The sequence below is a fragment of the Notolepis coatsorum genome, assembly GCF_963971535.1.
Source record: "Notolepis coatsorum genome assembly, chromosome: 4".
NCBI lineage: Eukaryota > Metazoa > Chordata > Actinopteri > Aulopiformes > Paralepididae > Notolepis > Notolepis coatsorum.
The window spans coordinates 125,148,698-125,171,850 of NC_140168.1; the positions used below are offsets into that span (position 1 = coordinate 125,148,698).

At 42.3% G+C, this 23,153-nt stretch overlaps 1 protein-coding gene across 4 annotated transcripts in view; it reads right to left on the minus strand.

Moving 5' to 3' along the window:
- The window catches only part of ubtfl (upstream binding transcription factor, like), a 149,706-nt gene that overhangs the window by 117,111 nt on the left and 9,442 nt on the right, over window positions 1-23,153 (minus strand). For all 4 annotated transcript variants that reach the window (XM_084311755.1, XM_084311756.1, XM_084311754.1 and 1 more), the window contains exon 5: window positions 22,790-22,945. In XM_084311755.1, coding sequence (XP_084167881.1) covers window positions 22,790-22,945 — 156 coding nt within the window. The remainder of the gene's footprint in view (window positions 1-22,789; window positions 22,946-23,153) is intronic.

Here is a 23,153-nt window from a genome sequence, read left to right on the forward strand (position 1 = left end):
AAGTTAAAGCTTTATTAACGCATTAACCCACAATTATTTTAACACTGCTATTTTTTAACCCAATATTAATGTAAAAAAAAAAAAAAAAAAAAATTTCTTTTACCTGAGCTCTTGGGGGGCCACATCAAATGACGTGGCGGGCCGGATTTGGCCCGCGGGCCGTGAGTTTGACACCTATGGTCTAGGGTTATCTCCTCAACACTAGGTCTGAGATGCATTTAAGTCCTATTGATAGGTTTTTCCATACATTTGCAAGGATATGTATGACTGTGTTGCATTCATTTATTTTAAATTTGGTGGACTTTATGGTATTTATAGCTTATTCATGATTGTGATACTTCTTATTGAATTGTTTAAAGAATATATGTTTAACCAGAGGGGTGATTAATGTATAGTAGGACCTTACAAATATGATTTGATCCCAACAAGTGGTAAAATGTTTTCAAGCATTACATTTTAAAGGGGTCACATTCACATAGCTGAATATAGTTGCACAACTGGATAATATTTGTATTATTACTAGGATGAACTTAAAATCATTCAAAACAATTATTACATAACAATTATTACAATGAAACGCAGTTGGTTATATTATAAAAAATTTTTATTAAAGAATATTGCAGATCATACTGTAACCTTTTTTATCAATAATATAAGCGTGCATAACATCAATAATGTGATTAATATCTAAAATGTCTAAACACTTATGATTTTTCAGTTTAAAAGCCGTAACATCCACTATTACGGTGTATAAACATAACAGGTGTGCTCTGTTAAAATGACCATTCATATGATCTAAAATAGTAACTAAGCCGTTTTCAGATAGAAGACTTTCATCCTCTGAGAGTGTCTCTATCATATATTGCCAATTATTTAACAAGCCTTTCTCTCTCACCAGCTTCAACATATTTTCAAAAAGCCTTAAGCGCAGGCTATTGACATTCCCGGTTACAGTGTACAAGTGGGCATCGTTGACTTTATTAGCTATAGCATGCTTTAAAAGCAATGCGATATCATAGTTTATAGAGGTCGTAATACAGCTGGTAGTCCTACTGAAGAAATTCCCCATTTCCTATGCTACGATCCTGGTACTTTAAACAACAGCTGATACTTCAAAGTTTCTGTCAAAGACTGCGACTGTCAAAAAGATTGTGTGGGTGTGTATGTCTAGGTGGATGTATTTCTGTATGGGGGTTGGGGGCGTAGCTGCGGACGGGTCTATATGACGCTATAGATGTGTAGGATAGAAACCTATATATTTAGAGAGTTACCTCTTAGAGAGACCCTAAAAAATAAAATGGCGAGCAGTCTAGCTACAACGGTTAGCCATGTTACGGACAGAGCTACCAGGATTAAAACCATGTTACTGGCACCTTGCAGATATGGTAGAGAGATCTATAACGAACTATGCCCGGTCGTCGGTGGTGTCCTAGGATTTGAATACGATGCTAGAGCTGAGAGAATACTGTTCTACAAGATGACTGTGGAGGATTTCCAGGGCGTTGCAAGCAGGCCTGAGATGTATCTAAAGGAGACGGAATTTTGGAAAATGAAAAAGGCTTCTTTTAAGTCTATGGATGGATTAGTGGGTAAAACGCTTAAGGACGGGCAGCTAATCACTCTGTTAATAGGCCATAGCCAGCTAGGGTACGGGTATGTGCATTACGTGGCTAGGATATCTATAAAAAGTACTCCGACACTTGATGTAGAGCCTGATCTAGCCATCTCCAGGCGGTATAATTCAACTCTTGAGCATTTCATCTTCTCACTTCCGGTAACCAAATGGCTGCAATGTCTCCTGACATGCGGGGAGGTCCTTCAAGAGGTGTTCGAGGCGAGAAGGCTCTTACCGAGCGAATCAGGGGACCTGGAGTACGATTGACCCATCGAGGGGGCGCCGGAGGGGGCGTGTCAACCCTAAATCCTCCTTTAAAAAGACTTACAGCGCATTTTGTACTTTTAGATAGCAATCATGGCTTTGTATGTGACACATGAGACTGATCCTGCTAACTCTGCATTGGATACACTAGATAGCATGTCTCCACTATACACGCCTGACGATGTTGAGACACTACCCGCTGGCGGTTATAGATTCGGTGGCCCTACTTCAAAGCGATCAAACTTTGCTTGGTATGAGGCTGATCCTTCTAAGCGTGCCTCGGATACACTAGATAGCCTGTTTCCACTATACGCTCCAAACGAGGAAGTTGAGACATTACCCGTAACTATGTTTGGCTCAACTATAACTCCTTCACTGTTAAGCCTCCTAGACACCCCTAGGACTAGTTACAGCCCTCTTTCAACGATTTGGGAGACTTCATCGCTGGATTCACCACCGTCAAACCCCGTCAGGTGTACGAATCCTAATAGCCCCTGGTACACGGGTCCTTGGGATACTTCGTCGCCGGATTCATCACAGCCAACCCCCGTCATGCGTATGGATATCCCTCCTAATAGCCCCTGGCACACCCCTCCTACATCAGAATCTGATGTATTCCACCCCGACCCCGAAGAAATACCTATCGTTGATGTAACCAACAGAGCATCATCACAGCCATCCCCAACCGGGGGTACGGTTAAGAGACTGTGTCCTACTAGAAGAAAAACCTTCCACTTCCCAATCAAAGTATCTACTCTTAAAGCCTTAGTGACAGCCACAGAGCTGTCAGGACAATTGTACATCGATGGGTAACCGGGAATGTCAATAGCCTGCGCTTAAGGCTTTTTGAAAATATGTTGAAGCTGGTGAGAGAGAAAGGCTTGTTAAATAATTGGCAATATATGATAGAGACACTCTCAGAGGATGAAAGTCTTCTATCTGAAAACGGCTTAGTTACTATTTTAGATCATATGAATGGTCATTTTAACACTTTGGGTGCCGGGAGCCGTCTTTAGACGTCTTTGCTGGCCATGCTAAAGTTGCCGGGGGACGCTGTACGTCGTCTTTATATCAATATTTCAAAAATCTGCGATCGGATTCATAATGTCTGTAACTGAGGGGTACAATTCCCTGACTGTATTGATAAGTATGGTATTATTAAACCACTACCTCTTGTACTTTAACTTCTGGCCATCCAATACATGATATAGATATGATGAACACTTTCCCACCTGATGAAACGAAGTCCACACAAATGTACAAATCGAATATTTTATATAGCAAAGGGTATATACAACGTTCACTTGATGACATTTATGATTTGAAATGCACTTGTATGGCAAATGAGTATTCGTAGGTAAATCAATATTGAATGTCCAATCTCTGGTTACGCAGGGAGTAAGTATACAACCCGGTTCTTTAGGGAACTATAGCGATGGTACTTAAATGATTATAGCTGGATACACTAAGGGGGGGGGGGGTCCCACTGGTTGTAAGACAGTAGGGGGGGGTTAGAAGAGCCGCTGGCGGTATTCCATCTGGCCGACGATTTCTTGGGAGAATTCAGAGTCCTGAACACGATGCCCACAGAACCTCGGTCCGCAGATGAATACAGCTGGACCCTCTGGTGGACGGTAGCTGCCGGTCCACAACGGAGAGACGTGAGGCGACCTCACTGGTGTAGAGCGCCGTCTCACCTGGACTCCTCTCCGGGGGGTAGTTCCAACACTCAGCAGTGTTGGCCGTTATCCATGGAATAATCAAAGCACCCAAAGCATGTAGATAATCCAAGCCGTGGAAGGCTCGCCGTCGTCCGGGTAAAGTAATCCAATGTACAGGTCCACTCGTCCTGGCCCGGAGCTCCTCGGATGCAAGCACCACTAGTGGTCTGCCCAGCCTGGTTAAGACTCCAGATAACGTCAGGAACGATGGGGGTGCTGCTCACTTTATAACTCTAACCGAACGATGCACCATACATAATAGACTATTATTAGCTTAATAGAAATACGTCCAACTCGACGGTATAGTGCCAAACTATGACAATTCAACTATTAATCCACACGATATCTCAATGCCTATTCTGAGGCCAAGTAGGCCTTACTGCACCACACGTGCGTCGTGGGTGAGGCTTCGCGTCTGTTACTCGGTTGGAGGGTAAAGAACTAATGGACTAAAAGAAAGTTCTACTTTACTTGCGCCATATATATATGCGCTGTGAACAAATAGTACCATTCGTATTTCGCCAGACGTATTCCTACGCGGAACCGGGCTTGCCACGACATGTTGGGCGGCACGATTGAACTTGAACCTAGGGGTATGGCTGCTGGCGCCAGGTTCTCGTCCAATGGTAGAATGAAACTATTATGGGCTGTTTAGTAGACTAAAGGGATATTCAGTGCATATTGTACAAGGAATATACAGGGGATATCAAACGATATACAAATACTATTAAATATATATCCATAAATAAATATATATATTCGGTTTAATCTGATCCTTCACAACAGCCGCCCCCTAATTAGTCCCACCTAATTAGCTAAGCAGAGACAGATTAACCGCACTGTCTACCACTCAAGGTCCGCTGTAAGGGTCAGTCAACTCACAAAGTCATGGGGTCATGGTCATCATCGATAGTATCTGGGAGTCGTGGCAGTTCTATTAGCCTCGCCACGGGTCGTGTGTAAGTTCGCCCTTGGACGAGTACTTCAGCTGCTCGGACCTTGCCATCGGCACCGGTGATCACTTTGCTTACGCGGCCAGCCGGCCACATAGCTCTGGGTAGTGACTGGTCGATAATCATGACGACTGTTCCTTCTGTCAAATTGTCTCTCTCTTTTACCCACTTCTGGCGGGTCTGTAGAGACGGTAGGTAGTGGAGTAGGAAGCTGCTCCAAAACTTGTCAGCTAGTACTTGACTGTACCTCCACATTCTTCGGCCGTTCGCTTCTTCAGGCCTGTACATTGTCTGGGGTAGCGCGGGGTCCAGCCGCCCCATTAAGAGTGTGTTGGGGGTGACTGGGTCGACATCTGCTACATCACTGGAGACGTAACCGAGGGGTTTTGAGTTCAATACTCCCTCGATCTCCGTGAGGACTGTCATTAGGACTTCCTCCGCCACAGTCTGGGCCCCAAGCACGGCGTACAGGGCTGTCTTTATAGAACGTACTTCTCGTTCCCAGGTTCCACCGAAGTGGGGTGCGTTCGGGGGATTAAACTGGAAGTCAATCTGGGATGGAGCGAGGTGGGTCTTAAGTTCTGGGCCCATAGCTTGGAAGCTCTCTCTCAGCTCTCTTTCTCCGCCTTTGAAGTTTGTCCCGTGATCAGACAACAATGTAGACGGTTTTCCTTTCCGTGATGTGAATCTTCGGAAGGCCATAAGGAATGAGTCTGTGCTCATGGTCGGAAGGAGCTCGATATGTATCGCTCTGGTGGTCATGCATTTGAATACAATACCCCACCGCTTCTCGGTTCCTCTTCCTCTCTTTATATACAACGGGCCAAAACAGTCCATGCCTGTGGAGTGGAATGGCTTGTCGCCGAGTCGGAGGCGACAGGGGGGTAAGTCAGCCATCCGTGGTATGCTGGGCTGCGCGCGGCACTTTCGGCAGTCTAGACAGGTTCGCTGGAAGCGTCGCACCGCTTCTCTTCCTTGAAGTATCCAATAGCGACGTCTGATCTCCGCGAAGACTCTCTCTGCTCCTGCGTGGTGTACATCCTCGTCGTATTTCTTTATGATCAGCTCTGTGACCTTGTGTCGGCTGTTCAAGACTATCGGGTACTTAATGTCATCCGGTAGATCGGGGGCTCTCCGCAGGCGACCACCCACTCTGATGAGATTATGGGCGTCACTCTCGGGTGCCAGGTGGAGCAGTCTGCTGTCTGATGGGACGGGCTTTCCTCCCTGTAGACAGTCTAGCTCATCGGGGAACGAGTCTCTCTGGGCTCGTTGTAGTAGAAGAAGTTCTGCTTCTTCGTAGTCAGCTGCTGAAATGTCAGTGGTGGACTGAATCTCTGGGTGGTGCCACAGGAATGTCTTTTGCTGCGCACTCTCTAGGGTAATGCAGTCATCTATGTTGGGGTCTGTGGAGGCGACTGTGCTCAGTCCACAGAACATAGGTTTCTTGTTCTCAGCCTCCTCGTTACTTGCTTCCCGCGGGGTGGGCGTAGGCCACTCTCCTTCCGGGAGCTTGAGGAATTCTGGTCCGTCACTGTAGATGTTGCGACGGGTTAGGTCATCCAGAGACATTCCCCGGGTGATGACGTCAGCTGGGTTGTGTTTGGTGTCCACATACCGCCAGCTCGCTGCTTCTGTTAACTCTTGAATCTCGGTGACTCTGACTCCCACGAAGACTTTGTATCTGCATGAATCAGACTTGATCCATGTGAGTACTGTCGTGGAATCTGACCACAAGATTGTTCTGTGCACCGGAATGGTGAGTTCACGTTGGATTAACGTGGCTAGATGCGCTCCTGCTAGGGCTGCGCAGAGCTCTAGACGTGGGATAGATTGTTGCTTACGTGGGGCTATTCTTGAGCGGGCCAGGATGAAAGCAGTGTGTATCTTTCCTCCCTTCTCTTGGGCACGCAAGTAGGCCACCGATCCGTAGGCTACTTCGGAGGCGTCGCTGAAGACGTGTAGATCAATCTCGCATGTCTCTGGCCTCACTGTGGATGGGAAGTAGCTGCGGCGTATATTGACGCCTGGGAGTGAGCGGAGTTCCGTCTCCCACTCTCTCCATGTTGAGGCAAGGTGTGCGGGTATTGGGTCGTCCCAGCCCTGGTCCTTGTCCCATAGTGCTCGTACAATCATCTTTGCCCTGGTGGTGTAAGGTAGAATACATCCCAACGGGTCATATTGTCTGGCGAGTGTTCTGTACACACTCCGTCTGGTGGTCGGTATCGCCGTCGACCTTCCCTGCTCTGGAGCCAAGGGTTTGTGTCTATAGTGGAGCGAGTCTGTTTTGAAGCGCCAGACTAGTCCTAGTGTCATTTCTTGGGCTTCTCCTGGGATTGTCGCCATCCAGGTCTCGCTGCTGGCAGCCTTGTCCGCGGGGGAGAGGCTGCGCAATACGTGCGGGTCACTGCTGGCCCACTGCCTGAGATCAAAGCCGCCTTTGATCAGGGAGGCGCGTAACTTGATTAGGAGAGCCTTGGCTTCTTCTTGAGTCGAAACGCTTTGTAAACAGTTGTCCACGTAGAAACTGTTCTTCACACTGTGTTGGACCTCTTCATCTGCTGTTGGGTCCTCTGCGACGTGTTTCTGTAGTGCAAATGTAGCACAGCACGGGCTGCATGTGGTTCCGAAGGGGAGTACTTCCCACTGGTAGATGGCTGGGTTCTCATCTCCGATCCTCTCTCTCCATAGGAACCGCAGCAGAGGCTTGTCCTCCTCTACTAGTCTCACCTGCAAGAACATCCCTTTGATATCCCCGCTGATAGCCACCTTGTCCTGGCGGAAGCGCAGTAGCACGCCTAGTAGGGAGGGGCCGAGTGTGGGGCCGGGCAAGAGCTCTTTATTCAGATTTTGGGATCCGATCTGGTAGCTGCAGTTAAACACAATGCGATCCTTGCCGTTGTGATGGACCTTGTGATGCGGCACGTACCATGATTCGGTCGTCTGATCGGCCTCTTTAATGTCAATCTTTGTTACGTGTCCCGCTGTGATTAGCTTCTCAATCTCAGCGCGGTACACACTCTCTTGAGCGGGGTCTTTGGCTAGGCGCCGCTCCGTGTTCAATAGATAGCGCTCCGTGGCGTCTTTCTTTGCGTGAAAGGTGGGCATTCCCTCTCGCCTCAGGAGTGGAGTTGCGTATCTCATCACTCCGCCGACTGTGACTCTCTTTGTCCCCTGCTCGAGTAGGTTGATGGCGTAAATGTCTTCTTTAGAACGAATGTCTTTCTTTTCGTTCTTAAAGGGCATTGTCTCTAGTGTCCATAGCCTCTCGACATGCTGCAGGAGAGTGGTGTCTTCTTCTGTCGTTCTGGAGTGGAGGCAGCTAGTGGCTGCTGTTCGGTTGAGAGATTTAGCGAGGGGGCCTTGTAGGGTCCACCCTAGGCGGGTCTCGACTGCTGCAAGACAGCCTCGGGGTCCTGTATGGACCCGGTCAATCGGGACTATGAGTTCTGCATGGTCGGAGCCTATCAGCAGGGTCGGGGTAGCGCCGTCTATGAGCGGGATAGGTAATTGGCGGTTTCTTGGGAGAATTCAAAGTCTTGAACACGGTGCCCACAGAACCTCGGTCCGCAGACGAATACAGCTGGACCCTCTGTGGACGGTAGCTGCCGGTCCACAACGGAGAGACGTGAGGCGACCTCACTGGTGTAGAGCGCCGTCTCACCTGGAGTCCTCTCCGGGGGGTAGTTCCAACACTCCGCAGTGTTGGCCTTTATCCATGGAATAATCAAAGCACCCAAAGCATAATCCAAGCCGTGGAAGGCTCGCCGTCGTCCGGGTAGAGTAATCCAATATACAGGTCCAGTCGCCCTGGCCCGGAGCTCCTCGGATGCAAGCACCACTAGGGGTCTGCCCAGCCTGGTTAAGCGTCCAGATAACGTCAGGAACGATGGGGGTACTGATAACTTTATAACTCTAACCGAACGATGCACCATACATAAATAGACTATTATTAGCTTAATAGAATACGTCCAACTCGACGGTATAGTGCCAAACTATGACTATTCAACTATTAATCTGCACGATATCTCAATGCCTATTCTGAGGCCAAGTAGGCCTTACTACACCACACGTGCGTCGTGGGGAGGCTTCGCGTCTGTCACTCTGTTGGAGGGTAAAGAACTGGACTAAAAAGAAAGTTCTACTTTACTTGCGCCATATATATATGCGCTATGAACAAATAGTACCATTCGTATTTCGCCCGACATATTCCTGCGCGGAACCGGGGCTTGCCACGACATGTTGGGCGGCACGATTGAACTTGGACCTAGGGGTATGGCAACCTGGCGCCAGGTTCTCGTCCAATGGTAGAATGAAACTATTATGGGCTGTTTAGTAGACTAAAGGGATATTCAGTGCATATTGTACAAGGAATATACAGGGGATATCAAACGATATACAAATACAAATACAATAAATATATATATATAAATAAATATATATATTCGGTTTAATCTGATCCTTCACAACACTATTGCAGTATTACACACTATTACACTATTGCATTATTACATATGACTACCCTATGACAATATTACACTATTACACACTATGTCCCTATACACTATTAAACACTAGCATAAGATAAACCTCATCCCTGTGGGAAAATTCTATTAATTCACTACATTATTCCTCTATTTAAATCTGGGGGACAAAGACAGCTTTACCAACTACAGACCATTGTCTTTGCTTTCACAATTTTCCAAGATTCTTGATTCTTGATTCTTAGATAGTTTTATTGAAAAGAATAACCTACTGAGTGAGAGTCGGTATGGATTCAGGGCAAATCGATCAACAGCCTTAGCCTTAATGAATATATATGAAGAAATAACCACAACTGTAGATGAGAGGAATTACACCATAGGGGTGTTTATTGACTTTAAAAAAAAGCATTTGATACGATTGATCATCACATTTTAATTTCTAAATTAAAAACATGCGGTGTGAGCGGGGTGGCGTTGAACTGGTTAAGTAGCTATCTTGAAAATAGACAACAATATGTACAACTCTCTGGTTACACATCTGAATGTATGAATATTGAATGTGTTGTCCCTCAAGGTTCGGTCCTGGGGCCCAAACTTTTTATTTTATATATTAATGATATATGTGAAGTGTCAAACATATTGCAATTTGTTTTATTTGCTGTCGATACAAATTTCTTCAGTTCAGGAAAATACCTTAAAGAATTTGCAGATTACATTGTAAATGAAATGTGTAAATTTACGATATGGTTTAATAACAATAAGCTATCCCTAAATTTGGAAAAACGAAATGTATGATATTTACTAATCGAAAGAAGGACAATGTTGCATTATGTATTGACGAAGTTAATATTGTAAGAGTATCTGAGTTAAAAAATGCTGGGTGTTATCAGGGGCGGACCTAGCCCATTTGGCGCCCTAGGCGAGATTCACCACCATTGTAATTATTATTATTATTTTTTTTTTATGGCTTTTTTCTTCATAGTTCTCTAACGTTAGTCTTTCTTTCCTCAACGTTCAATTCTATAAACACTTGACCGATACCCATCAATGCACAGCGCTCTAGCATGTTCTGACTGTGAACACCTAAAGCTGAGGCTCAGACCGACCGACCGTTTTAGATTTTTGGCTCATTTTCCCTTATGTTAGAATTTTTTTAATGTAAAAATAATGGTTGCAGATATAGAGGGGGGCGCCAAAACTGCACAGAAAAAAAATTAAAAAAAAATAATTTTTTTTTGGCGCCCCCCTCTGGGTGGCGCTCTAGGCGACCGCCTATATCGCCTGTAGGAAGGTCCGCCCCTGGGTGTTATGTTGGATGTGAAATTGACATGGAAACCTCATATAATGTACATAAAAAATAAGGTAGCCAAGAGTGTTTTGTTTTGAACAAGGCAAAGAATGTGCTTGATTATAATTCTATGCGAATATTATATTGTTCACTCATCCTAGCATATTTGAGTTACTGTGGGGTAACCCGTATGAAAGCAACATAAAGCCCTTATTTATATTACAGAAGAGAGCAGTAAGAATAGTTCACAATGTAGATTCAAGAGAACATACCAACGAATTATTTATTAAATCCAAACTATTGAAACTTAAAGAGTTAGCTGTAATACAGACTTTATTAGTTTTGTTTAGAGTAAAATGCAGAGTATTACAAGCAAATATACAGAGGTTGTTTGTTCCCTAAACTTTCACACCCCCTTGCAGCGTTTTGACACCTAACAGGGCCCCTACACACACCCAGATCCTCAAAAAGACAGATATTTACAGCACTTTATATTTTCAGCCCAAGTCTAAGCTATCATATATAGTGTAATATATGTGTAATAACTAATGTGAATAATACAAAAAACATTGGGGGTAAAAAAGAGGAAGGAAGTTAATGAACTGCAGGATGTTGGTATGGGGGAGATGGTCAGGCCATAAATATAAAATATAACACCACGTTATGCAATGATGCAGGGACATTAGCCCCTCTCATTCTTTAAATGTCCTTAATTTGGAACATTAAAATCAGCTAGGGTGGTGAATGGTGTACAGTTTCAAAGTTTTTTATTTTGAAAAAGGCCTTTTCCCCACACTGTGCTATTTCAGGGTACTGTGACATTAAATGGGGGTTAGATGTGCATGTTGGTAAGGGGAAGTTGACCTAAAGATGTAGGCTTAGCATTGCTACAGTGTATGGACATTCATGCTTTGAAGTGATCTATATCCAGAAATAAGTCTTAATTAAAGATGGTTGAAATACCCTATTGAAACAGTTAAAACAGCTTGGACAGACAGACCCTTACAAGTTATCACAAACAGTGCTGTATCTACAATCTGTTATGTCCTAAATGTCTGGATGTAACATTAAGAATTAGAATTAGAGAATGGGGGACTCTGATGTAAACAAGACATAAGTCTTTCTCTGATCTGTAGCCTTTTAATTTTAGTTTTAGTCTTAGTTTTAAGATATAAGAAAATAAAAATCAACACCGTGTCCCAAACTGTCAAATAGTTGGTATTACAACATTTACATTTAGTCAATTAGTTGACGTTTTTATCCAAATTATAATTATAATACATCTCTGTCAGCGGTGTAACAATATTCATCAAAGTGTTGTATGTTATAGTGTAGGTTAGTTTATTAGGACAATAGCATGTTTATGGGGAAATCTTTTAAAATATGTGTGAAAACTTGTGAACATTGTGTGTACTAAAAATATGCTATGAGTATAATGTTGTACAATACATTACTTGTACATGTTCAAACCATTTGAATGATGACTGTAAATGTGTGTTAAGTTTGCATGTCCCCTAATCTTCACACCCCCATGCTGTGTTTTAGCACCTTAGAGGGGCCCTGTTCGCACCCCCGAACAGAGACATAGCCTCACTGACACACATAGATCTTTTCTGTACTTTATATTTTCAGCCCTACTCTTTAAGCTATCATATATAGTGTAATATATGTGTAATAATTAATGTGAATAATACAAAACACTGTAATGCAACCTTTTTAAATAATCTATTTTAAATAAAAACACTTCACAGGACCGTATTAACGATATATTCAAACCCTAGACCCTTGCATGCTAATGAAATGGTGCACTTTGGCACCCATACATTTGTAATTTTCTTTTTGCTTAAAGTGTATAAAGATTATGTCTTTATCCAAGAAACTAAAATACATACATACATACATACATACATACATACATACATACATACATACATACATACATACATACATACATACATACATACTTATTGTGGTTACAAGTTATCACTTTTTTTTTAGATTCAAAAGTATTTTCTTTTATTTAGACTTTTGCTTAAACACACTAGACACATTACACATTACATTTGGAATTTGGAATACAGAAATTGTATTTTACATTTGGCATTTGGAATACACAAAATGTATTCAACCTTGTAAACCTATATTATGTAATTTAATTCTCACACAGTTTAAATGTTTAATCTGTAAACCTTGGAATACACACACAGACACATACACGCACCTTGGGGGCCGTTTTTTCTACAGAAACGGGAAGTCGCAGAGTCATAAATCTGCTTTTGGCAGATGGTTTTGAGCCATCTTATTGGCCCTAGTCATTCTCCCGCCTACTATGACATCTACGGGGGTTGTCACTATCAGAATTTTCAGAGAACCTGCAGCGTTTCATTTCAATCTACTGTGAGACATTTGAGAGAACACACAGCCTACAGAGTGGAGTCAAACAGAGCTTGGGGAGTATTCTTTCTACACAACAACAGCATAGAGAGACATTTGAAATGCTTATTCTTAAGATACACTCACCATTTGGAATAAATGCACTTTCTGAAGAATAATAGATTCTTAAGAAATACACTAAATGTATTTTACATTGGCTTTTGGCATTAAGAAATACACACACACATTTGAAATGTTTCATCTGAAAACCTTGGAATAAATGCACTTTCTGAAGAAAACACACATTGTATTTTACATTTGGCTTTTGGCATTAAGAAAACACACACACATTTGAAATAAATGCACTTTCTGAAGAAAACACACATTGTATTTTACATTTAGCATTTGGAATACACAAAATGTATTTTATTCTGAAGATATACATATATTATTAATTGTGTAACTTAAACCCCACACATTTATTCTTATGATTGTTGTGAAACTATATTCTGAAGATACACAAAATACCTTCTGAAGATATTGTATTTTTCTGAAAAACCTTGGAAATACATATTGTGAAGATACACATAAAACATATTGTGAAGATATATTCTTAAGACTTTTGGAATACAGAAATACATATTCTGAAAACCTTGGAATACACACAATCTGAAAATAAAAAAACGTTTGCATCTAAAAAAAAATAATTGAATCTTTTATTTTGAAGGACTTTTTTTTTTTTTAATTAAACTTTTATTTTGAAAATAAATCTGAAAACTCCTCCCCTTCCGTAACCAGATGACCCTCCCCTTCCGAAACCGGATGTCCCTCCCTCAAAACCGGATGTCCCGCCTCCTTACATCCTCGACCAATCAGAGAAGCCCTAGGGGGTCATAAATCATCTCAAAAAGGGGGCGTGGCTACAATACATCAAACTTTGATATATGCCCTTATAAGGTATGACATACCCCTAAGTCCCGCCCCCTTAAACCTCTCGCCCAATCAGAAGGTTACAATCAATCAAACTAAAATGGGCGTGTTTTGCATAATGAGACAGCTACCGCATCCCTAATCTCTCTCTCACAAGGACCAATCAGCATGAGTATGGGCGGGTTCATTTTCAAATAACTTTTTAAATAAAGTGCGGCCGCAGGATTAATAACGTTTGTTCGGCCAGAGAAACAAATATACTCATTCAAATAGTTGGACCTGCAAGATTTGTCATTTGTACTTTGTAGATCTGCATTAGTAAAAAGTATTTTTTTTCCCCTCTTAAAAGTAATTGAGTAAAAGTACAAGTATAAACTTAATAATACTCCAGTAAAGTACAAATCCCCCAAAACAGTACTTAAGTATTGTTATACAACGGCATGCAAATTTCTCGATTCTGATTGGCTGAAACAGTCAACTTACACGTGGGTATTTGTACTAACCTCACGCTCTTGGTCCCAGGACCCGCCCACAACCGCATTACTATCACTCCGCCATGTGAGTTTTTAGAAGTGAAGCAAGATGGCGGACAAACCGGGCAGTAAACATTACGAAAGGATATGGATCAATAGGGTCATAAAGACTAAATGAAAAACGATTCTGTCACGGCGAATGTGTTAGTTGCTTAAACAATGTTGGATGATGTAATTGATGGGTCATGAGTCATTGTGTAACAAAATAAAAATCTCGCGAATTGATTGAATTTTTTTTTACCTACTTTATATAGAAGCAGCTGGGAGGTGCGCTGTTTTAAGTGAGCGTGGAATATTGAATTGATTGATTGCTAATTTTATTACTGTCCGCCTTGTTTCCAACCGGTTAAATTTTTAGGCCCTCTTTCAAAGTTGGTTAAGGTTAGAGTTTGTCTTTAGAGCAGGGCGATAGACCACCAGAACCCAAACTCTAACCTTAACCAACTTCGAAAGAGGGCCTAAACTTAACCAGTTGGAAACAGCTAATTTTATTACTGTCCGCCTTGTTTCCAACTGGTTAAGTTTAGGCCCTCTTTCGAAGTTGGTTAAGGTTAGAGTTTGTCTTTAGAGCAGGGCGATAGACCACCAGCCCTGATTCCAAACTCTAACCTTAACCAACTTCGAAAGAGGGGCTAAACTTAACCAGTTAGAAACAAGGCGTTTTACCTACTTTCTATAGAAGCATCTAAGAATGAAGTTCTATAGAAAGTAGGTAAGAAAAGAAAAGTTGGATGTGTTAGTTTGTTGGATGTCTAGTTGAAAGACAGTTGGATGTCTTAGTTTGTTGGATGTCTTAGTTGAGAGACAGTTGGATGTCTTAGTTTGTTGGATGTCTTACTGAGAACAGTTGGATGCACTTCCGAGCTGCTTCCACATGGAGGCAACTTCTCTTTTCTTTTTTTGGGAACTACTTTTTCTGGCGGATGGTTCTCAATAAATCTTCAATTAATGTGTGTTTATTGTATAGCAATAAGGTTGGATGAATGCGCCAGTTGTATAAAAGCCATTACACCACGTGCAGTCGTGGGTTGTGAGAATTAGACCATGCCTAGGGGGGTCTAACGACCACCCCTAGGCATGGTATAATTCGCACAACCCACTCCTGCGCGTGATGTAATGCTTTATAACACAATTACACAAGTACAATTACTCAAGTACTTTACACCCCTGGATTTCAGGGAAGTACAGAGAAACTCTCTCTCTCTCAAGGGGAAGAAAGTGAAACAATCTGTGTAGTCATTCAGGCATCTAAGAGGAGATCACCATGAAAAAGAAATGAGTAGAGGGGATCTTTAAGATATTGCAATCAGTCAAGATAAGACCCCACAGCCTGATTATAGAAGAGTCAAGACACTCCTAGCTGGCCAAAAAGCTGTTGAATCAATTTGTTGATAAGTAGTTACCATAATGTCTCTAATCAATTCCATTTTAGAGGATTAACAGGGATTCACTAATTTTTTCAAATCTAATCCCATTGACCCACATTTCCATGACCAATATATGACCTAGGGCTGACCCCGACTAGTCGAATAGTCGACTAATTGATCGAAAGGAGCCCTAGTCGACTGCCAACCAATAAATGAATAATAATAATAATATTTGGATCATTCTTTCCAAAAGCAAAGAGGCCTAAAAGCGTGGCTAACGCTAATAGCATGCATACCAGAGAGGCTAACTGCCTAAGAAAACTGGCACAGAGGCACTGAAAGAGGATTTCACCCGTCTAATGTCAAATATTGACAAATATCAAGATGTATCCATCAGTGGACCAATTGCATGCTTTTGCAGAGGACAAGCTTTCAGTCGACTCCTTCAGACATTAAGCACCCCCACAGCCCAAATGGAAAGCTTGCCAATGTTCATGAGGCAGAATTATTAGAATAGCCGATAATAAATGTTCCCAATGATAAAACCCTATACGGGTGGACCGTGCAGGAAACTAAAGTGACGTTAGGGCTGCACGATTAATCGGAAAAAAGTCACGATCTCGATTCATAGACCTATGCGATCTCATTTCTAAATTATGATGATTTCTCTTCTATTTATTTTACTTAAAAGTATGGAATGATACAAAAATATATATATTCCAAGTTCAAGTTTCAAGTTTCTTTATTAGTTGTCATACAGAAGTACAGAATACTTTTATACAAAATGCTTCTTTCTGTTACGCTCCAGACTGTGCTAGACAAAAATAGATAAGTATAAAATTAAATTAAATAAGTATAGCAAGTATAAAATAGAAGTCACGTACGTAGGCACAAGTGTTCAGTATGTACATATGTACAATGTTCAATGCAGAGTAGAAGTAACTGAGTTACCATACAATATACTATACAATATACTAATATACAATATACTATATAGTGCAAAGCAGAAATGGGATGAGGTACAATTTACAGTAAGGTGTAATGAGGTATGGGTTGTAGTGCAAATTCTTTACCAATAAATATAAAGTGTGTTTAGGTGTTCTAAAGTGTGTAAAGTGGGTGCTGCAGTGAGTTGTTTGTTTAAAGTGAGTGTGTGCGTGTGGATGTGTGTGCTGTGAGTGCATTTGATGGTTGTTACATCATAGTACATAGTGTTATTGTTCGTTGAGCATCCTGATGGCCTGGGGATAGAAGCTTTTTCTGAGTCTTTCTGTGCTTGCCATGAGACTCCGGTATCGCTTGCCTGACCGCAGCAGTTCAAAGAGGCAGTTGTTTGGGTGGCTGGAGTCTTTAATAATTCTCTTAGCCTTACCCATGCACCGCTTGTTGTAAATGTTCTGGAGAGTGGGAAGCCCCCCTCCAATTGTGCGTTCGGCTGAACGGGCCACTCTCTGTAGTCTGATATGGTCTTGTGCCAGGGTTAGAAATTAACATTTTTTTTCAAGGGCTTTTTTTGCCCCCCTTAATTGATTTTCGGGGGCTTTTTTTTGTATTTCGGGGGCACTGAATTTTTTATGATAAACGGTAGGGGTGGGACGGTTCACAAAATGGACGGTTCGGTTCGTATCACGGTTTTGGGGTCACGGTTTTCAGTTCGGTTCGATATACGTAAATTTTTATAAAAGAAAATGTAACACTCAAATCTAAACATGCTTCTCATTTATTAAAAAAAAATTAAAAAGTTTACAGTGTTACAGTGTTTACAGCCTTAAATAATGTTTGGCACACAAAGACCGAACTGACTGAAAAATATAGGCTACATTTGTAGTATTAACTTAGTGCAAACAAACAATATGCTCAGCCAGCACTAGACTTTCCTTTCTTTAATATAAACACAAAAAAACAATGTCAACCATGTTTAAATTCCCTGATTGTCAGTTCTTAATGGAAAGATTTGTGTTCTGCTTGAAATTATTATGTATCTGTCTACATTTATTTAGACTAACATTATTTAAATATTGAGTGCAACTGTGGTGGATTACGTAATTCGGTGAGTTGGAACTATCTGTATTTTATTTTTTTATTATTTTTTTAAACAAACACAAACAAACATGACAACACACGATAAGATATACAAGCATTAATTGTCAGAGCACATCCAATGAAATCACATTTTAGTTAATTGTCTTATATAAGATATACCCCTAATACCTGTTATCTAAAAACCTACACACATATGCTCCAGCTCGAACCCCCCCTCCCGGACCCCACCTTGGGAAGTACCTCCGAGTTGGAACTATCTATGGGTTGGCGCCGGGTCCCCACGGACATTTTAGTGTCACTCACCTTCAGCTCAGGCAATGTTATTATCAGCTCCGGTAGCTCCGGTAACGTTAGGAGGTGATGGCATGCAGTGGGAAAGCGGCAATAGTCCCGGTTGGAGTTAGTAAAACACAGTTGTATGTTAGCCTTCTTGGATGTTGAATAAACGCCTATCATTGTCTTTAAACACCCCGCCTCTCAGACTCCCATTTCCTCCTCTGCTAGCTAGTAGCTACGGTAACATTTCGTTGACTGTATTACCTCGCGGGCTGATTCTATAGTTAAAACGTGCGTTGTTTTGTACAAACTGCTAACGCTATGGCAAGATGTGTGTATGCCTATGTAATGTTAATGGCTATGTTTTTAAAGTCGTAATGAAGATTGATTTAGATTGTGCTTGCCATTTGTACACAAACTGACTAGCACCTGGCTCAGCTGCAGTGCTGCTGCAGCAGCCAGTGCTCACCTCCGCCAAATGAATTTTTTTTTATTTGCGCGTCATCTGAACCGTACGATACACAGACGCGCCATTACCGGATAAATATATATATATAATTAGTAAACTGTCGGGGGCATTTTGTGCCCCCCTTAACTGATTTTCGAGGGCATTTTGTCCATTTTCAAGGGCATTATGCCCCAAGCCCCCGTTAATTTCGAACCCTGTCTTGTGCGGTGCTATTCCCAAACCAGGAGGTGATATTGCCAGTCAGGATGCTCTCTATTGTACACAAGTAGAAGTTCTTAAGGATCTTCTGACTTACTTGGAACTTCCTTAGGCGCCTGAGGAAGTAGAGGCGTTGTCGTGCCTTCTTCACAACACTGTCAATGTGTGTGGTCCATGTCAAGTCCTCGGATATGTGGACTCCGAGGTACTTAAAACCAGTGATGGGAATAACGGCACTATAAGTAACTTCGTTACTAACGGCGTTCGTTTTTTCAGTAACGAGTAATCTAACGGATTACTCTTCCAATCTTAATAACGTCGTTACAGTTACTACAAAAAAATGCGGCGCGTTACTATGAATGAACCTGTTTCTTTCATCAGACATATCTCTGCGCCGAGAGGCAATAATAATGTTCTTCCTTGTTTAGTGGACAGTGCGCGAGCCAAGCATACATGCTGACGATTGGCTGAGGTTGAATACAATGTCATGGTAAGCCAATCAGAGGTGGAGGTGGGCGGGTGTCTAAAGCATCCAGAGTCTGACACACAGCGCGACAAGACAAGCCATCAGTCAGCGTGAGTCTGACACACAGCGCGACAAGACAAGCGATCAGTGATCAGTCAGCATGAGACCGCGGTCCGTGTAGTGTACGTTTTGAGCTCAAAAACGAATCCAACGAACAACACAATGTCAACATGAGACCGCGGGTCCATGAGCGTTTTGTGTTCACTCTTTGCAGCGCAGCCCAGGGCACTGAGTGGCTCTACTGCAGTGCTGACAGCCTTATCAACAGTGCTGCACTTCCTGGTTTAATAGCACAGGCTTCAGCTGCTCAGAGATATATCTCTGTATGTCATGCATGTCTTAAATGTAATGATTAGATTAGTTTAGATGATTCGATTAGATTCTTATATCTGTATGTTGTGTATGTCATTGATTGATTGATTGAAAAGTTTATTAACAGATTGCAGAATGGGTACAGTACAGTACAGCTCAATACATACAATTGTTAAGGGGATGCAGACCAGAGAAAGACTTTCGTCATAAATGTCATGAATTGAAAATGGGGGACCCTGATGTAAACAAGACGAAACTCTTTCTCTGGTCTGCATCCCCTTAACAATTGTGTGTATTGAGCCGTACTGTATTGTACCCATTCTGAAATCTGTTAATTAAAATGTTCAATCAATCAGTATATATTTGTTATTTATTTTTGGTATAGTGCTTAACAAGCATAATTTAATGTTGCCCAGTTGTGGCCTGTTGAGGGGCAATACATATCAAAAGTTCCAAAACATCTATTCTGTTTGTATTTGTATGATCCACTATATAAACATAGTAATTATAATATCTACATAGCCTACATGGCATTTGATTGGAGGCTAGTCTCACTTTGTCCCACAGCAACATTAAAATAGTTTAGATTTGTGTATGTTGTTTATGTAAAAAAAAATCTTGAAAGTAACGCAATAGTTACTTTCTGAAGTAACTAGTTACTTTTATAATTTGTAACTGAGTAAGTAATTTAGTTACTTTTTGGAAGAAGTAACTAGTAACTGTAACTAGTTACTTTTTTAAAGTAACTTGCCCAACACTGCTTAAAACTGTTCACTCTCTCAACCGGTGCCCCGTCAATGCTGAGGGGGCTGTAGTCCCTGACCCCCGACCTCCTAAAGTCCACAATCATCTCCTTTGTTTTGCTGACGTTCAGGGAGAGGCTGTTCTCTTGACACCATCCCGCTAGGACCTTGACCTCTTCCAGGTAGGCCCTCTCGTCGTTTGCAGTGATCAGGCCCACCACTACTGTGTCGTCAGCAAATTTGATGATTGTGTTGTTGTTCCGCTGTGCCACACAGTCATGTGTGTACAGGGAGTAGAGGAGGGGACTCAGAACTAGAGCTGCCGCGGTATTGATTATTTCCTTACCGCACAAATTTGCAAAATATTTCCTACCGCCGCGGTTATTACCGCATGCACACAAAAAAATAAAAAATAAAAGTTTGAATGCATTTTTTTTTTAGTAGTAGTCTACTCTTTATAGCATATAGCCTGCCCCTTTCTTATTATTATTACTATAAAGTTACTACTTTATAATAAAGGCATTCGTTTTGTGGCATTAACATTATATAGTTATACGTTCAATAACATCAGCGTATTTACCGGACAATAGCAAGGCAAGCAATACTCTATTCATATCTCAGTTCCTTTCTTTGCTCAGAGCGTGCTGAGTTGTCCCATTCTGCGGTCTGTTAATAAAGTTTTCAATCAGACAAGTGTATAGAACGAAGGGCTTTTATTATAACATTCGTTGCAGACAGTAAAATCATTATGTCTCGTTTAGTACTCCTTAGGAGCGATCGTAGTCCACTCCGGCGGAGAGTTAAAGCTAACGTTATTAGCCGTGTTGTGATGATCTGACATTCAGGAAGTAAAAACCTAATACGCGCTTGCCGATTGGTGGTAACACACTGCATGACGCTACAACGTGTGACGCGTCTCTCTTCTGACCAATCAGTGGTCTGCAATGTTTCACGTGACTTTTCTGGTACCCAATAGGGTCGCTTGGAACCTCGATAGATGAGTAGGGTATATCTGCAGAGCCGCAAGCCCAACGAGAGGAGGGTCATTTATTATTATTATTATAAAAAACAGCGGTGACGCGGTATTCAGCCTACTCTGCGGTGGCCATGATGTAACAGCGATACCGCGGTAATGCGGTAATCGCGGCAGCTCTACTCAGAACACAGCCCTGGGGGGCCCCTATGTTGAGAGTGATGGATGAGGAGGTGCAGTTGCCTGCTCTCACCACCTGGGGTCTGCCCGTCAGGAAGTCCAAGACCCACTGGCAGAGGTCATAGTTCAAGCCCAGGTCCCTGAGCTTGGCTATGAGTTTGGAGGGGACTATGGTATTGAATGCTGAGCTGTAGTCGATGGACAGCATTCTCACATAGTTCCCCTGCCTCTTGTCCAGGTGTGATGCTGCTGTGTGCAGCACATGGGCTATGGTGTCCTCCGTGGACCTGTTGGGGCGGTATGCAAATTGCAGGGGGTCCAGGTTGATGGGGAGGGAGGAGCAGATGTAGCCCTTCACTAGCTTCTCAAAGCACTTCATGGCTGTGGAGGTGAGAGCTACAGGGCGGTAGTCGTTGAGGCAAGCAGACTTGGATTTTTTTGGGTACAGGGATAATAGTGGACTTCTTCAGACAGGTGGGGATGACAGCCTGTTCCAAGGACAGGTTAAATATGTCAGTGAATACCGGGGCCAGTTGGTCGGCACAGACTTTTAGGACACGGCCGGGGATGCCGTCCGGTCCTGCTGCCTTCCTAATATTCACTTTCTTAAAGGTCCTCCTCACCTCATGTTCTGTTATCCTGAACACTGAGTCTCCATCAGCAGACCACCCCCCCCCCCCTCCATTGCAGTGGCTTGTAGGCTGGTGTTGTTATTCCCAGCCTCAAACCTCGCATATTCGGGGGGGTTGTCGACTACCAGTCGACTATCGGCAAATTTTGGCCAATCAAAGTCGACTATACAAACCCCTAGTCGGGGACAGGCCTAATACGACCAATATATTCAAATATAGAATTTTCTTTAATAGCTGATTTTCTCAGTTCTTATTTCGGTGAGCAACAGCTTCTGCTTGGGACTAATGTTATCTGCCAGGCGTTTGTTATTTGGATTAATCATAAAAAATCTAACTAGATCTACCAGCAGCCAAGCTTGATGTTAAACACTTGACCGGTTCCATTAGCAAAGAAATCTTTTCCAGGCCTGAAAAACACTTTTTATTACATTACTTTTCCCTGATTTCTGGAAGCCTGGGATGAGACACAAAGCTCCCCATGCTCCACCCTGTCAACTAGGGCTGCACGATTCTTGCTCAAATGTGAATCACAATTTTTCTCTCTAAGAATTGAGATCACGATTCTCTCACACGATTCTTATTTTTTCAATAAAATTCTTTATATCAAAGTGCTTGACTTAAACTTAAACATAACATAATATGAAAGTGCTTGCCTTAAACTTAAAAGTCTCTTGTAACATGCAAAATAACTCAAGTCAGAATCGTCATCGCTTAAAAAAGTAAAGTAAAAAGTAAAGAAATAAAAATATATTTTTTTATAATAATCTTTTTTGGTCAAAAAAATATCGCCATCATTTTGAAATGAGATCGCATAGGTCTATGAATCGAGATAGAGATTTTTTTTCCCGATTTTTTCCCCGATTAATCGTGGAGCCTTACTGTCAACGCTTTGCAACAAACAGTCCGTACCTTTTTCTTCTCCGGGAGTTCTTTATATTTCTTGGAGAGGATTTTGGTGAGGTCCAGATTGCTCATCTCCGGGTGGATCTTGGCGTACTTGGCCCGCTTCTCCATGAAGAACCTGAAGTACGGCGTCAGGGGCTTCTTGGGGAAGTCAGGGTGCGTCTAGGAACATCAGAACATGGGAGGAGAAGACCGGAGTGATGGATGATGTCACGAGCAGCCATCGTGCGTGTGAAGTCATCCTCCTGACTGTGGCTCACTTATACCAGCGATGTTAACCCTTTCACTGCCGCACTACAGAAGGTTAACCCTTTACTATCACACTACCGACGGTTACCGTCGGTAGTGTGATAGTAAAGGGTTAACCTTC